At 38.0% G+C, this 16,697-nt stretch overlaps 1 protein-coding gene across 1 annotated transcript in view; it reads left to right on the top strand.

Moving 5' to 3' along the window:
- Nucleotides 1-302: 302 nt before the first annotated feature.
- Nucleotides 303-16,697, top strand: part of LOC140238025 (phosphatidylinositol 4-phosphate 5-kinase type-1 alpha-like) — a 59,072-nt gene continuing 42,677 nt past the window's right edge. The window contains exons 1-4 of the mRNA XM_072317952.1: nucleotides 303-602; nucleotides 8,120-8,166; nucleotides 10,587-10,697; nucleotides 12,004-12,143. Coding sequence (XP_072174053.1) covers nucleotides 536-602; nucleotides 8,120-8,166; nucleotides 10,587-10,697; nucleotides 12,004-12,143 — 365 coding nt within the window. The 5' untranslated portion in view covers nucleotides 303-535. The remainder of the gene's footprint in view (nucleotides 603-8,119; nucleotides 8,167-10,586; nucleotides 10,698-12,003; nucleotides 12,144-16,697) is intronic.

Genomic DNA, 16,697 nt, shown 5'->3' with positions numbered 1-16,697 from the left:
ACAATAGGAATTAGAGAAAATTAGCTACACTCGCAACTCCATGTAGAGGGCGCTAAAGCAACCCGCTCTGGCAAGTACTACACCAGTGGTTAAATTGATACACACACACGAGCCACACACTGCACTGCCAGCTAGTACAGTGTGCATGCTTGTACGTGTACCTAAGTACAGTGTGTAAAATTATAGCCACCATGCACTCAGTGCTATAATGCTGTGACTATCTGTAATGTGTAAACATGTGCGGAGGCAGATAATCCAACTTTCTAACATTTGTTATTGGAAACATGGGATTTTTGCAACGAGAGAATGTAGTATGTGGAGGGTTATTGTTCATATGAACATGTAATCTGTTTTCTCGTACGCTCGGGATAATATTAACGAAGAATATTTACTGCGGTACATTTCTGTTTGCGGTCCAAAGACAGCGGGGCGGCAGGTGTGTGTATATTTTATGCTTGTGAGTGTGAACGTTTGGAACGTACAAACGTGAGGCCGTGGAACTCCGTGACGTTGTTTCCATATCGGGAATTTCATAATGGCGGATACAGCCACCGAAAATGCTAAACAACGTGAGCGGGAACGGCACAGTTCAGAATCCAGTAGTAAGTAATAACTTCTATATATATCAGTGTGTGTAAAATGGTTGTATTAATTGCTACTTTTGACTTCAAAGAGACCTTGTAAGACAGCGAGTATTTCTCCTGAATACAAGTCAGTAGTGTTACATACCGTACGGAAGAGTATGATAGTACAGACGTACATTGCTGTCAATGATGCTGTGTACCCGGGCGCGGGCCCGGTAGCTAGCAATACAGAGTAGATCTAGACGTCCTACCCCACCGCATCTGTAGCTGTGGGCAAAGCTGTGCCTAGCCTGTCTGTGCTGTGCGCTGACATGGATCGGACCGGGCGTTCACCGTTTTGATGCGGTCGGGTGATACAGTAACTGATACATAGGCAACCCATATACTTATGAGTAGCCTGAACTAAAGTGTCCAGCAAAGCAGTCGGGGTTGTTACAATAGGGCCTACATACAATGTACATTGCACATGGTACACTCTAACTGCGACCAGCCCCAACACGCAGCACAGTACAACTCGTCAACTGTGTATAAGGAGCGTTCCGGGGCTAGGTACACTCAAACCCATATACATAACTTTTTTTATTAACTGACAATAAGAGAGATAAATCTGATTAAGGTAGAGCTATATATCAGTTCGGGAAACCCACTCACAAGGGGGGCCCCTCCTTATAAGTAACCCGTCCCCCTTATAAGTAACCCCGTCCCCCTTATAAGTAACCCCCGGGGCACCCCTTATAAGGAGTCTCCACGCTTTTTTGCAATGCAATGCGAAAATGAAAGGACTGCGGCAATTCGCTTGATTATGTCCATAAAGCTTCACAAGTTTCCTAGTTACTCACGAAATTTGAGCAAAATCGGTTTGAGGCATCATATCTAAAATCATGGATTTAAATGCGATGTCAAACAACCCATGCGAATGCTGAAATGCGAGCGATTACTGGCGTGAGTGTCGCCAGGCGCGGCGGCGCGGCAATGTTTGAGTGCAGACGTGGCGACTGACCTCCGTACTCAGTCGCCACGTCTGCACTCAAGCATTGCCGCGCCGCCGCGCCTGGCGACACTCACGCCAGTAATCGCTCGCATTTCAGCATTCGCATGGGTCGTTTGACATCGCATTTAAATCCATGATTTTAGATATGATGCCTCAAACCGATTTTGCTCAAATTTCGTGAGTAACTAGGAAACTTGTGAAGCTTTATGGACATAATCAAGCGAATTGCCGCAGTCCTTTCATGTTCGCGTTGCATTGCAAAAAAAGCGTGGAGACTCCTTACAAGGGGTGCCCCGGGGGTTACTTATAAGGGGGACGGGGTTACTTATAAGGGGGAAGGGTTACTTATAAGGAGGGGCCCCCCTTGTGAGTGGGTTTCCCGAACTGATATGGTTGGACCTACGAGTACTACTAATCGACCGCCTAATGTCTATTTGCTTGATAAGAATATTTAACACTGCAATTCACGTAAAAACTTGACCTACGTGATTGAGAAAATCCAGCTCTATCAAATGCCGTTGTTCCCTTTTCGATTCGAAGTTTCAGTGCAAAAATATCGCCGACGAACTTGCGTGGCCTCATTTCAGCTCCCCGTGGTAAATCGCGTTATTAGGATCGACCGCTGTTTTTGCATCGACAATGCACGCAAACCGAGTTGTATTGAACACCGTGTTGTACGAAGCTTTTTAGAAGCCTTTTAGAAACTTCCATAGACATTACATTGTGCTGTCATTACGATTCGGTGAAAATATTCATTCGAAATTTTGTCCTTGATTAAAACCATTAATGAACAGTGAATTATCGCGTTTTCCCACACCATCCTCATCTACATTCAAAGCCAATCCATTTTTATGTGCTTTGCGCGCAGAGAAGTGCGTACTAAGTGTTCAGTGCGCGAATTATACGCGGTCGGTTTCAATAAGAGTGGTCGATATGTAGTAGGGCTACCATACTGGATTTCAGGGGCAGCAGGGCAGAAGGCAGTTATGACCCTAGTTAATGCGCTAGGATACTATAGAGTTTCTAGGCCTATAGAATTCTAGTAGTTACATTTTGTACTAGACCTACCTACTGTAGAACGGTCTACTACAGGCTCTACCAGTGAGTGACCTGCACCATTATGGTCGCCTGGTCTTGTCATAGTTAATGTTTATGCATGTTTGAATCATATTACGTCACTGAAATTCTATGAAATCCCACTCGCATACAGGAAAAATGCTGACGATTCCAATGGAACGACCATAACTGTAGTTCAGTGATACCGGAAATTTGCAGCTGTTGTCAAACACGAACGATGCGGAATAGTTGTGTGCTAGAGAAGAAGGGGCCCGCACCTCGTCTCCCCGCGCTTCCATATACAATTCAAATTTTAGAAAAAGCATGTAAAAGATGTGTGCGGGTAATGATGATGATGATAAACTACTTCTAACACGTGTTAGAGATCTATTCCTTATACAGTAGATTTTCTAGAAAAACTTTGGTTTTCACCTCACTTGGCTTGGTTGTGGTAACCCTGCAAAGTTTCAAGCGTACTGAACACAGTCCTGGGCTTACATTTTTGTTCATTGCGCTTGTAGCAGTTTTACGCAGGTTGACGGTATTAAGGTCCCTGATATGTGATGAGGTGCGGGCACCTCGCTATACTATAGACAGTCTGTGATTATGAATGATTTAGACCTAGGGCTATGTTGTTAGTATTACTATAAGTAAAATATGTAACAGTATTCTTGAATCTTACATGTTTATAGCTTCTCATAGCCGTCATTACATTTCAATTTGAGCAGTCGAAAATGAATTTATAGCCATGAATATTGCTGAATGCATTAAAAAACAGTGTATAAAGACTCTATTATTACCAAGACTCGCTCATCGATTGCTTAGCATCATCGGCGTGCACTTTGCCTGATACTCTCTGCTGAAGTTAGTAAGCCACCACCACCACCACCGAAAGAGTACAAATTCTCTGAATAGCGTTTGTATTGTGTACATTACTACAAGTATTGTACAGGGTACAGGAACCACAAAGTAGCACTGTCATCAAGCAGACTGCTGCCCTGGTGCGGCTGGCTGGCTGTTGGATGTCGATCATGGAAAAGGAATGCACCAAACTGAGGCTTTTGGTTTAGAAATAAGATCTTCGAGAAAACTTGCTGTTAAACAGATGAATGTTTGCTATGAGACCAAAAAAAAAAAAAAAAAAAAAAAAAAAAGAGCAAGGAGAAAAGGTATGAGAATGAACTGGAAACCATTTAAAGAAAATGAAGTTAGTCTAGAATGTAAGAAAAAATAGGTTATTTTTGTTGTAGTGGTGGTGCATACCTACAATGCACATGTACATTGCACTGCGTGTAGATGCTGGGCTAGCTACACGTATGCAGTTGTAAGTTATCCCTCGTGCAATTCTGTGTCACCTGGGACTGCAGCCTTGGTGAAATAAAATGGTACTCAGGAAATGTAATTTAGTACTGGTATTTGTCATTCTATAATCCATTACATGTATGTTGCATGATAGAGCATGCACTTCATGTATTTATCACAGCTCAATGAAATGTTTCTGCTCCAGCAGCAGTCAACAAGGAAGAACTCACTGTGGTACATGTATAATTTTGTATTTAATAAAACTCATCAAATCATTGTCATATTGTTGTGTGGTAGCTACAACTGTACAGTAAATTATGAAAACAAATTTCTCTGTACTGTACATGTACAGTAGGGTTGTGTACAGTAAGAGTACAGTAAGCTTCCATACAAACCTGCATACACTGTAGGCATAATTACATGTGTAGTGCAACTAATAGACCGACATTATCAATGGACTGGTTTGGTACATAGTTTTACATTATACCCTGAAAATTTGTTCTTAACAACCATATTCCTACTGAAATGTGTCCGACATACTCTAAAACCAGAAATGTTTGTGTGCATTTTTATATGTGAATTTTGCGAGAGCCAAGATTTGTGAAATTTAAATGCATGCGAAAGTTTTTGTCTACACTATTGCACTGGATATTAGTGGTGATTCGTGTTAATTTCATTCGGCCATAAAGGTCATTGGCTCCAGTTCGGCCATAAAGGTCATTGGCTCCAATTTGTGATAATTTCAGGCTGCGAATATTTTTTGCTTCACAGTACAATTTACAAAAGTGTACATTGTAAGTATGTACAATATAGCAACAACTAATACTTGGGTAGTTAGTTAGGAAAAATCCAAATGGAAAGATGTCCATTGATTTTCGTGCATTGTATATTATGTACATTAGCCTACTGTATATATGTCGAGGTTTGTATTTTTGCGAATTTCGCGGGTCAGGTGCTATTCGCGAAAGTAAAGACACACGAAAATATTGACTCTGATCCCGATATTTATGTGACATACACATACCGCATTTCTCTCTTCAGTTCAGTTCTCCACAATCATTAATTTAACCACTTGCAAAATTGTCGGGAAGTCCCGATTCGCGAAAAATTACACATTTGTAGACTTGCTAAATATATGGCGTACTACACTACAGTACCATCTAAATCTAAGCAGTGTGGTTTAGCACTATACATTGTACACTGTATAGCAGTGAGAAAAAAAAAGACACTCTGTGTGTGTGTGCATGTACAATATTTGCATTGTTAAAATACATCTTGTACATGAGTATTGACCCCTTTTTGGAAATACAAAAAGTGCATGCGAATTTCTCAAAGTAATCCTTTTTATGCCTCCGCCACGAAGTGGTGCCGGAGGCATTATTTGCTTATGGCTTCATAGTAGATGGCAGTTTTTTTTTTTTTTTTTTTTTTTATTGAGAAGAAACAGATGGGCAAGAGAATATAGACAAAATATGAACAAAGAGATTCTGTGATTTACAGCAATTGAAATAAGTTTCATCTAGCTCTAATGAGCTTTTGCCAAAATCCTTTGGCAAAAAGAAATTGTACCTAAAAACTCCCTTTACTGTCATGGTACCAAATTTACAACATATGGAATGCATTTCATCGCAAAATATAGAATACATTTTGGCACCACATTTTCTGTTTTCCTTTTTACAAGGATTGCAAACTAATGATATGTTTCCTTGTGAGGCAACGGAAATGCTGCATGAATTTCAGAAGTTTTGATGGCTCAGTACTTTTCTTTCTAATACATTGCCTCTGCCTCTTGGCAGTCACCTTTAGTATTGTGAATACATTTGTAATTGTACGGTACGAGTAGGTCCAAATAAATAACAGCTCCTTCATTTTGGCTGATCTCCAATGTGGTGTATACACAGTTGTATGAGCAGGCGGTGACAAACAATTTATAGCACAATGGTGATGCACATGTACAACTGTCTGTGCATTCAAATGAATGTACAATTGTAATTACAATTGTATGCTTCTCAAAAGAAATAATAATCACATGAAAGAAATGATAATCAAAAGAAATAATAATCAATAATAATCAATAATAATCAATAATCAAAAGAAATAATAATCACAGAACATTGCCTTAACTTTATGTCACTCAGTGTAGCAACAACCACAGAATGCACTTGAACTGTTATTGTACTTAAAACAAAAATGAAAACAAAAACAATGATCGGATATCTTGCCACAAGGCATTGATATCAGAGGATTAATAGATTTGAATTATTTCTCTTTATTCCAATTGTATGTATACCATTTCATAATGCTGGTGTCAGAGTCTAATAAAGTTTGTATTGGGTATGTGCAAATTAACCTGTTGTATCACAGACATAAAGTCAACATAGACTACATGTACAGTACATGGTGTACCTTGTAGAACATGTCAGTACAAACAGTAATATCAGAACTTGTTCTCTCTTTTTTTTTTCGTGTTTGAACCTCTTCTTTTTTGTTGCTGTTTTTAAATCTGCACCGGTAATAATTAAGAAAACCTACACTTGTACAGCATGTCATGGTGATTTTCTTTGTCATTTTGAAATTTACACAATGTATTTTACTGTATCTCTCTAACTTCGGGAAGGATGTTTGATATGTCTTATTATGAGTGACAGAGGGAAGGTAATATCAAAGGAAAGCATCAAATGAAAAGGTAGAGCAGACACATACATGGATTTTAGCTGTCACACAGTTCCTGTGATGAATGTACACATCCCATTATTCATGCATGCAGCAGCTCTCACTGAGAGGTCGCTGTATTAACCATGGATGACTAGTGTGGAGGGTGTCCAGGGATGCCAGATTTGTTGCCACAAAATTTCATCTTGTTTTTCTGAAGTCTGTGGTTCCTGAGTAAGAGCTCAGGTGGAGCTAAGCCGGTCACCGCAGATGTGACAGGTTTTTGGTCTAGTGTTTGACTCTCTGTGCATGCACGGTGCTTTACAGGGTTTACATGTAAGGTAGAAAAGGTCAAACAGCACTACACACCCTTAACACAAGGGCAATCCGATAAATCTCAATACTCCTTGTCCTAAGTCTCTCAACATCAATGAAATGCTCTCTGCCAAAGTGCCAAGGCCATGTGGGATCAGCCATGTACTTATCTTGAACTCTCACTCCTTTTTGCCAAACTTATTGCAATTAATGAGTCAATATTTTATTGTAGTGACAGGTTGTAAATTGTGACAGTGTACAAATTGTATGCTGCTTTTTCATATTTATATGTACATACAGCATATAGGCCCCTACATGTAACAGAACTTGTGTTGATCAATTTTATGCTTCTCAATAGTTCAGGTTTCCTCCAGAATGAAAAATAAAACAACACTGTTTGTTCTACTTACAATGTGTCCCTGATTGTACTGTATTTCTACGATCCTGATTTTGCTCTTTGCCATTGGTGCAATGTGTACATGTACAATGTAGGTGTGAGATACAAAATTTGGTGTCAATTTTGTCTACTGTAGTTGAATTTGTATGCAAAGGAACTGCACTTTAGTACTGCAGGTGTGGAGAATGTGCTTCATGGGATATACACATGATGTTCCCCCATTGAAATTTTAGCCTACAGTGTACATTATCAATGGCTCATTCAATTTAAAAGCATTGTGGTGGTTCAATTCTGTACAAATTGTTGCACTTTGCTGTATGAACTATAAAATTTTGGTCATATTGAGGATGATGTACAACTACCCTATGCATGAGCGCACAAGTTTTGAAAGTTATGTTTAAAAAGCATATCAACAACTGTACCTACATGTAGGTATGTACGTACACATGTACACTGTGAACAAATGCAGTATTGTATCACAATACACGTTAGTGTACATACAAATTGTACTAGGGAACTGTTTCTGTAGTTAAATTCTAACAACATTGTCCTTCGTCTGGGAAATGTTTACATGTAGGATGGTACAACGTACCTGTCCCTCAGAGATAAAATGTTCATATTGATAATATGATCATATCTATGATACTCAAGTGCAGTGTTTTCATAGCTTAATTTTGCGCAGTATTGGAGAAATATATGTGGGACCATGTACACAGTAGCCTAGAGACTGTAGTAAAGTGTAAACAATGCTTTGAATATATTTGAAACGCATCATACACATTGATAATATAAAATTTTTGAAATGTTTTCTGTATTTCACAGCAAAAAATGCATCAATCAAAATGCAGTCAAGAACAAGACCTCTGGATGTAAGTATTAACCTTATCCTTAACAGTCAGTATATTGTTAGCATTTACATGTGCATACAGTGTACGTACATGCACTGTGTGCACACGTGTAGTAAATTTTCTGTTAAATTTATGTATATTTATACAAGGTGTAAAGAAATGCGGTTTACAATATGTACATGTAGATGACATAACCTTTGATTTTGTGGCTCTGATAGACTCAGTGCTTCCATTCTTTCTCATTTAAAGAATTAGCTCTTTGGGAATACATATGTAAATTGGTTTTGTTATTGTTTTGAGCATGTGGGTTTCTGCACAGGCACTTGTGTGATTAACTCTAGATAGCGGGTAAGGATTCTATTTGATTTGGAAAAAAATACATGAGAGAAAAAAAAATGCCCCGAACCTCATATTGAAGATCTGAAATGGCTCAATTTGATGAAGAAATATGACAAGTTACACTGTACCTACTAAAGAAAACAACCCCACAAATAGAATGAACATGAGTTTGTTTGTTTTTCTATCACATGATATAACTCAAGAGCTCCTGACATTGCATGTTTTATTCGTGTCAAAATATCTAAATGTGCAATTTTGCTCAAAAGTGGTGTGAGTTCCAAAACATGCATACTCAAAAGGAGATGAGCCCTGAGACAGTATTAAAGCCTGGCAAGAATCACTATTACACTTGTATTCCCAGCCCCAATTATGTGATAAATTATGCATTGTATGAATCTTTTGCTACCAAGTGACAGCTAATGCCCAGTCAGCCATGTACACACCAATCAATGCAACTGCAAATGTTCTGAGTCATGAAACGTGGTATGTGGTATTATGTGTGTACATTGTAATGCACATGTACACATTGTATGTGTTCTGCTGCATTGTAGGAGTACCGTCCAGCGTGTCTGAATGCAGTGCATTTCTGCAGCAGCATTCTGGCCTCTTGAAGCGTGATGTCAGGCTGGCTGCACATTGGTAACCCTAAAGGGGTGGGGAGAGTGGGCTTTAGGGGTGGAGCTTTGTCAGGACTGCATCTAGTTTTTCCAACTTATGTAACTCTCCTGGCAGCTTAGAATGCCTCGTTTGAACAAATACTGTCAGTACAAAACAGATGTACATTTGTGCTGATAGTATGCTCCTAATTCATACATTGTAGTTGAGGTGCTAAAATGCATCCTTATGTACAATGTAGGTGCCATTAGTATCAAATCTAGAGGGACATTCTGACATCTCTCAAAGTTGATAGTTGCTCTAAAATATGTGTACAGGCCTGTAGGCATGTACAAACAAGATATATTATAAGTTATCTTTGTATCTATTCTTTCTTTCTGTAGGTGATCTTTAAGTTGTTTGTTTACTTACTTTTTTTTTTGCAAAATTATGAAAAGAGGAGAAAAAGAATTGGAAACAATGGTGTTCTACTAATATGCCTCTGGGTCACATAAATTATATTGATGAACAAAATGAACAGTGAGATTAGAATTCCAATGTTGACTTTTTGCCTTTAAAAAGCATGAAAAAGCAAGATATACAATGTATTTAGGCTGTTGAAGTGGCAAGACTCGTAAGTAGAAGACAGTAAATCATGCCGTTAGATGAAAACATTGAGCCATTGAATGTGATATTGATATTGAATGTACCATTTAAACTTAGGCCCTACCGGTACAGAATCTTTACTTTGATGACAAGTTATTATGCTACTCTGCATGTTAGGGACACTTTCGCATATCCCATCACTTGTATAACATTTCTTAGTTGTTTTGATAACATTGTCATTTATCTGTTTGTCTTCTTTTTTATTTTTTTATGTTTTTGATTATCATTAAAATGTTTTCTGCATGATGACTCAAAATAGTTTGCCAGAATGTTGTTGGCTTCTCTCCTCATTGCGCGTGGCACAATGGTTCTTCCTGTTCAGTCACATATACAATGTAGTTTTTAAGATACTGTTACTGACTTATCAGTGCAGGCATTCAGTGGCACCAGAGTATCTCAGTAAGTTTTTGGTAAGGTACGCTCCCTCTCGTAATTTAAGATCAACTCAGAAAAATCTTCTCCAATGACCTGCTATCACAACAAAGTTTTATGGTGAGCGATCTTTTGCTCATGCTGCTCCCATACTGTGGAACGCTGTTCCGTGTTATATAAAAGAAGCTCCCACAGTGTTAAAATTTAAAACTGCTCTCAAGACATTTCTGTTCAAAAAGTATTATGAATGAGTTTGGTTTTGCATTTATGGTTCATACATTGTACACAACATTTCCTCTTTCTACTTTCATCCCTCTCCCTTAAAGCGCATAGAGACACCACGGTAGTGATATGCGCTATATAAGCACTGTGTTATATATATAATGGTAAATAGATAAACCCTCTGAAATTATTGCTCCCAATTTCCTGATCTATTTTTACATGTATGTTTGTCACCTTATTGATTGCAGCAAAGTATGACTGGACAGGAGTATGAGCTGACGAGAGGTGGAACTATGGCAAGACAGAAAAAGATTGGACATCGTAGAGTGGATACATATGGCGAGACTACATATAAAAAGGTACGTCTTGGCTATCTGATAGAGCCTACAGTATAACTTAAAAAGAAGAGGGAAAAAGGCAAATAATGCACTTTGACCTTAAAAATGTAATATAGAAGACAAGAGTTGCATATTGATATTCACTGCCATCAGTCTCGGCATATTCTCAAAAGGTCGCATTTCTCGTGTTGATCTGCAGCTGACAGTGGGCATGGAAGTACGCTGTATCATAAGAGATGTCAATGTAACTGGTTTTCTGAAATGTTTGTTTTTTATTAGAATACACAGAATTTCAATGTTTTGCCAAAGGATACCATTAATATGGAAACGAATAAATTCAGTGCTTTAATAGAGAACATTTTCAAATGTCTGTGGCACTGTAAAAGTGTATAACAAATGCACCATTGTAAATTGGTATCAGACTGTATCATATTGCATGAGCAAGCTAAACACTATCAGAAAGCTTCTACCATGTAGTCAGTATTAAAATGGGAAAGTGGAAAGGTATTTGGTGTTGTGACACTCCTACTCAAGTTGTCCACCCTATTTTTGTGACCTGTATTTTAGCCTGAAAAGGTTTTGCCTTTACTCTGAGATTTATTTCTGATCAGGGAGGGACATTGGCCATCATTTAAAAAAAGAAAAAAGAAAAGAAAAAAAATTCAATTACTCTGTACATAAGGGTCCACATTTTTCACTTAGCCTCATTATCAGTCATATGTATCAGTGTAGGATGTCATGATACGAATGCAAGAAAAAACTCCCCTATCAGTCTGGGCATCTCGATGGTCTCAATCCAGCGGAGGGGTTGCCTGCTTAGAGGTCATCTGTGATGCAGAGCACTGCCAGGACATCAGACACTTTCCACATCCATGGAAAAGTGATTTAATCTGTACCATCAGCCTCGGAACGTCACGGGGAAAACAGAGATGGCATCATTGCTCTGTTTTATTTTGTGCCTTGAAGATAATAATGCATGATGTACACAGTGCCATATTCAAACAAGGTTACAGGCATACTGTGATTGCACAGATTTGCACTGGTACCATGCTCTTGCTTTGTTTGCATACATTTTCTTGAAACAAATTGGAAATAGATGCATGCAAGCCCTACTGTCACCCATGTTGAGGGTATCCTACGCTACATTTTTGATGGTTGATTGACTTTGTTACACTTTGAAGCAGCCAGACTATTTGCTTAGGGGAAAAAAAGAAAGCAGAACATGAAAGTTCATGCTGTACTGTTAGATGAGAGTCCAAGTGCTGGTCATACTGCAGTGACCTTGTTGATTAAATCGCCAAGTGACAATGGTGTTCTCTTTCGCCAGACCTCGTCGTCCACCCTTATGGCCGCCATCCAGCTTGGCATTGGTCACTCTGTCGGGGGACTGTCGGCCAAAAAGGACCAAAGGGAGCGCGATGTCCTGCTGCAAGACTTTACTGTCGTGGAAAGTGTCTTTTTTCCAAGGTAAGAATTAGCATCTGTAACAGACCAGATATGTTGCGATACTTTTCTTTATACTAGTCATAGACTAAATGTATACAGTGTAAATGTGCACATGACCAAATTTTCAGTGAAATCTTGAAACCCTCTATGTCCCAACACTGTGATTCACCTGCTATGCTTGTGTTATCAAAAGCATGCAAAAACAAAAAGGATGGTTGTGATTGTATTAGTGCAGTGCAGCATGTGTGGTACCCCGTACTTGGTGTTTGAATTGTTAGTGAAATGTAGGTATAGAAATTAATTTGTGACAGTAATCAGATTTCTCCCTGCTGGCTCACCTGTGAGTTCATCGGGTAATGAAAGGATAGAGTCAGGGTGACAGGGGTATCAGGGTGTGATTGATTGTTTTGGAGAAAGTTCAGATTTTATATACCTTCCCTCCAGCACTGAAGCAAAAGCTGTCTTGTTTCAGGCTGTGTCATGAAACTCCCTTTCTCAAGTCTAGGTAGTGTGGTTTCCACATAACACAGTTGTAGCTCTCCAGGGAGAATTATTAACCCCAGGGTAATGCCTATTCCCTGAACACAGAAAAGTAAATCAACAGATCAGCAAGTCATTCAAAATTAAACTGTTCTCCTCCTTTTACTGTACGAGCTGAAATTTTCGCGGTGGTTTTTATTTTCGCGAATTTCGCGAATCGCCTTTGAACTGCAAAAATAACAACACGTGAAAATAACGCGCGAATAAATGAGTTCAGTTAGACCCTCGCAAACCGCGAAATTAACAACACGTGAAAATGTCCTACATGTAGCAATTTGCGAAAATATCTGTACGCGAAAATTTCAGCTCGTACAGTACTGTAATATCTTTTTGTGAATAGCTCCTCTGATTGCTTTGCAGAATAAGTACAACACACTCACTCTTTTTTTTTCTTGAGAATTTTGTCAAGTGGTGTCAATGCACCACCAGATCGGAAGATGTTCAAAATGGGAGAGTATCTTTATCTAAATTTAAAACTAAGAAATATTTCATCTGAGGAAAACTAAAAAAAGTGTGATTTTCATCGGATTAGTAGTTTTTGAATTTACTATTCAAATGATGTTCTTCAGGAAGTCATTGTACTTGATTTACTGAAGTTCAAATGGTCGTCACTTCTGAAATACTTGAAGTGACTTGTCTTTTCCAAAAATGTTTGAAAGTCTTTTCTTGAAACTTTTTTCTTTTTTGGTGTAAAGAGGTTAATCTCTCTGTAAAAGAGAATAGCATGAAAAATCTGAATGTAATAATTGCATTAACATTAGTTTTAACAGTTTTACATTTCTGTGTAGAATATTAGTTTTAGCTACCATGAACCTGTCTTTGTGAAGACTACTCAGTAAAGTTTTTTTTTTTTTTTTTTTTTTTTTAAGCATAAGGAACATGAACTATTGTTTACAAATTAGAAAGTACACGGACTCAGCTGAGCTAGGGAAGGTGGTGAAAACAGAATATTTGTCTGTGAACCCAAGTCACTGCATGAATTCAGTCTTTACGAAAAAATGGATGGCATGATTGAGGCAAGCAGAGTAATACAAAAAAAAAAAGAAGAAGAAATTCTCCCATTTGTTTTTATGAGCATTTGCACAAGGGCCCCATATTTTTCATTACTGCCAAGATTCTACTGAGATTACTTTCCTGACAGTGAGTTCTACACTGTAGTTGCCCAACTACCGGCGGTTGAGTAGGTTTGTCGTGCCCCAGCGAGCCGGTCATTTTCAGAGCTTGCATGTGAGCCGAGTTCCATGGGATACGACCCTGTTGCTGCAGAATTAGTAACACCTGATGGGTCACGCCATGCCTTGTGATCATGACACTGGGAAGGGTCATCATGGGATAGGGTCATTATGGGATGTGGTCATGTGACTCCATGGTTGAAGAACCACCCGAGAACAAAGCCTAGTCGCTTGGTTCTTGTAGAATTGCGGACATGCAACAGAACAAAGTTTTATTTGGCGTAGATTTTCTTTTAACGCAATTTTATTTGTATGCTGGAGATGCGTTAATCAAGCATGCACATTGTACATTCTACAAATTGTAATGTGGTGAAATGACTCTGTGGTTGGTACCATCAAACATGCAGAATGATGAACAAGTGTGACATAGACCTAAGCTCATGGAAAGTGTTAATTGGGTTTATTAGCTTCATGTAGGCCTTTGCATCGCCTGGGATAAGGAAGAGATTATCAAGGAAGACGGTACAGGGTCAATGAAAGAGTACTGTAGAGTACAGTGTGATCAGTGTTAATGGAAACTGGTACCAGTATGTCTGATTGTGTGCTTGCATTTGTGCTTGTATCATACATTGTGTATGATAAATTGTACATGTAAGTATTTGCCAATATTACACAGCTGTACTCATAATTTTGCCATGATAGGTACACAAAAGAATCCAGTCAGTTTCATAACAACAAGATATCGGGCTTTTACTTAAAAAAAAAAGAAAGAAAGAAAGAAAGAAGAATGAAGAAACAAAACAATTGTGCAGTACCTCTTTGGCAGAAAGACTGCCATTATCATTAATTCTTTTTTATTTTTGGTAAGGCATACATCATACAAATACAGTGTGAATAAAGTATTCAGAGAAATATTTACATAGAATGATACCATGAGTATACTACATGTACATATGTTTCATTTTGATATGAGAGTTAAAGAAAAAAAACTCTATTATACTGTAGCTGTAGAGATATATATGTATGTGTACATGTTTCCACTTATCTTCAGAATCAAAGAACAAATCACTGACAGTGTGCACATGTGACAATTTACTGTTCAAAATGGCATCTTTATGCAAGGAGTAAATTCTCACTGAGTAATTCATCTAAACTATAATTCATCTCTCCTGCAACTTTGGAATGTTGTATTGCTGTTGATGTAACCGGTGTGCAGTTCAGATTTCCCTCTTGCATTCCAGCCAATGAAGTTTTATACTGTAGTACAGTGCAAGATTTGTACTGTATTTTGTGTGATGCCTTTGCAGCAGTAGTTAAAATTTACAGCATTGCAAATAGCAGTGGGAAATAACACCATGAATTGATCTAGCCACACATGTAATCACTAAAATATTTGTGTAATATTCAATGAACCCAGCCCAGTTTTGTTATTTTTATTTTGTCTTGCCAATAAGCCCTACAATAGTGTACCATGTGGGTATACAGTAATACAGTGTACAATATACAACATGTACAATGGCACTGCAATGCAAACTAGTGCAATAGGACATACATTGTACGCCAGTACAATGTACAGAATATGATGAGTAACCAGAGTTAAACATAAATCTGGTTGATTTTGAAGCAAGTGGTTCAATAGCAATATGTGATGCCCTACATGTGTTATAATCAATGGGATTAATGAATGTACTTACATGTACCCTCATGTCTGAGTGAGATAGAAGCTGGACCTGACTGCTCATGGTTTTAAAATAAGGAATCACATAATTCATTGGAAAGCTTTAATTTGTTTGTAGAGTATCAGAGCTCTTGTCGTTGGTCAGATGATTTACTATAGATCATGTGGTTTACTACCTGTTCTAGACTGCTTACACTTCTTCCTTGAAGTATCAAATTCAAAGGTTGGGCAAGTTGAGGTATAGATTGCTTCTGAATGCTGCAGAATTTGAAATCATAACTGTTTCAGCATGAAGGTGTATTTGGTGAACGCTGGATATTGATATTACAGGTCGTGTTTGTAAAATTGATGGGGAAGAAATTTATCAAATAATGCCTAAGTTGTATTATGTCAAGATTGTTCATTTTACCAACACTATAGTTTGACAGTGAAATTTCTAATTCATTTGACTTTTATATGGAAGAGTACATTTCCTTATAGATATCTAATACTCCTACTTGTGTACATATGCTTTACTTGGGACAACATTGTCTTCCTTAAAAAAATCCTTTTAATGTCATACCACGTAGTTGTACTTCCTCCTCCAAATAGTTTTGGTTCCTTTTTACCTGCAGTTGCCATGGCAACCCAGGGGGTAAACAGCAATGAACCTGGTTTGAATAACACCACAGATACAAGTTGGTAACATCTGCATGTATCAGGTTGGCTTTTGATGCTAAGAAAAACATATGTTGTTATTTATATCATATTGATATATGGAAATTGATTTGCCTTTGTGTTGACATATAGATCAATAAGTATTCACTTTCCCCCTGCACTGAATCTAATGTATTTAACCTACAGTGTATCTTCTGAAGCTACAATTAACACATTTGATTGATTGAATTTGACACATTTTCATTAGTATACCAAGATTTATAGTATTTCATCTCCACTTACATATACATGTATGTACCTTGAGGTGTGGTGTTAGGTTACAAAAAAAAAAATTGAAAAAAAGTTAGATGCTTGCTAATGACAGCAAGCAATGAGAGGGACATTGTAGTACAGTGTATGTGGAACAGTGTACGTTTTTCCCTGCTTTGATGAGACTGGACACTCCTATTGTAGACCACACAATGTATGTTCTCTCATGTTTGTGTAGAATCTGTTATTTTCATTAAATGTAAGTGTGTTACAAATGTA

Source organism: Diadema setosum, chromosome 14 (genome assembly GCF_964275005.1).
Source record: "Diadema setosum chromosome 14, eeDiaSeto1, whole genome shotgun sequence".
NCBI classification, from domain to species: domain Eukaryota; kingdom Metazoa; phylum Echinodermata; class Echinoidea; order Diadematoida; family Diadematidae; genus Diadema; species Diadema setosum.
The sequence above is the reverse complement of the archived record's forward strand: the minus strand, read 5'-3'. Positions and strand labels throughout refer to the sequence as shown.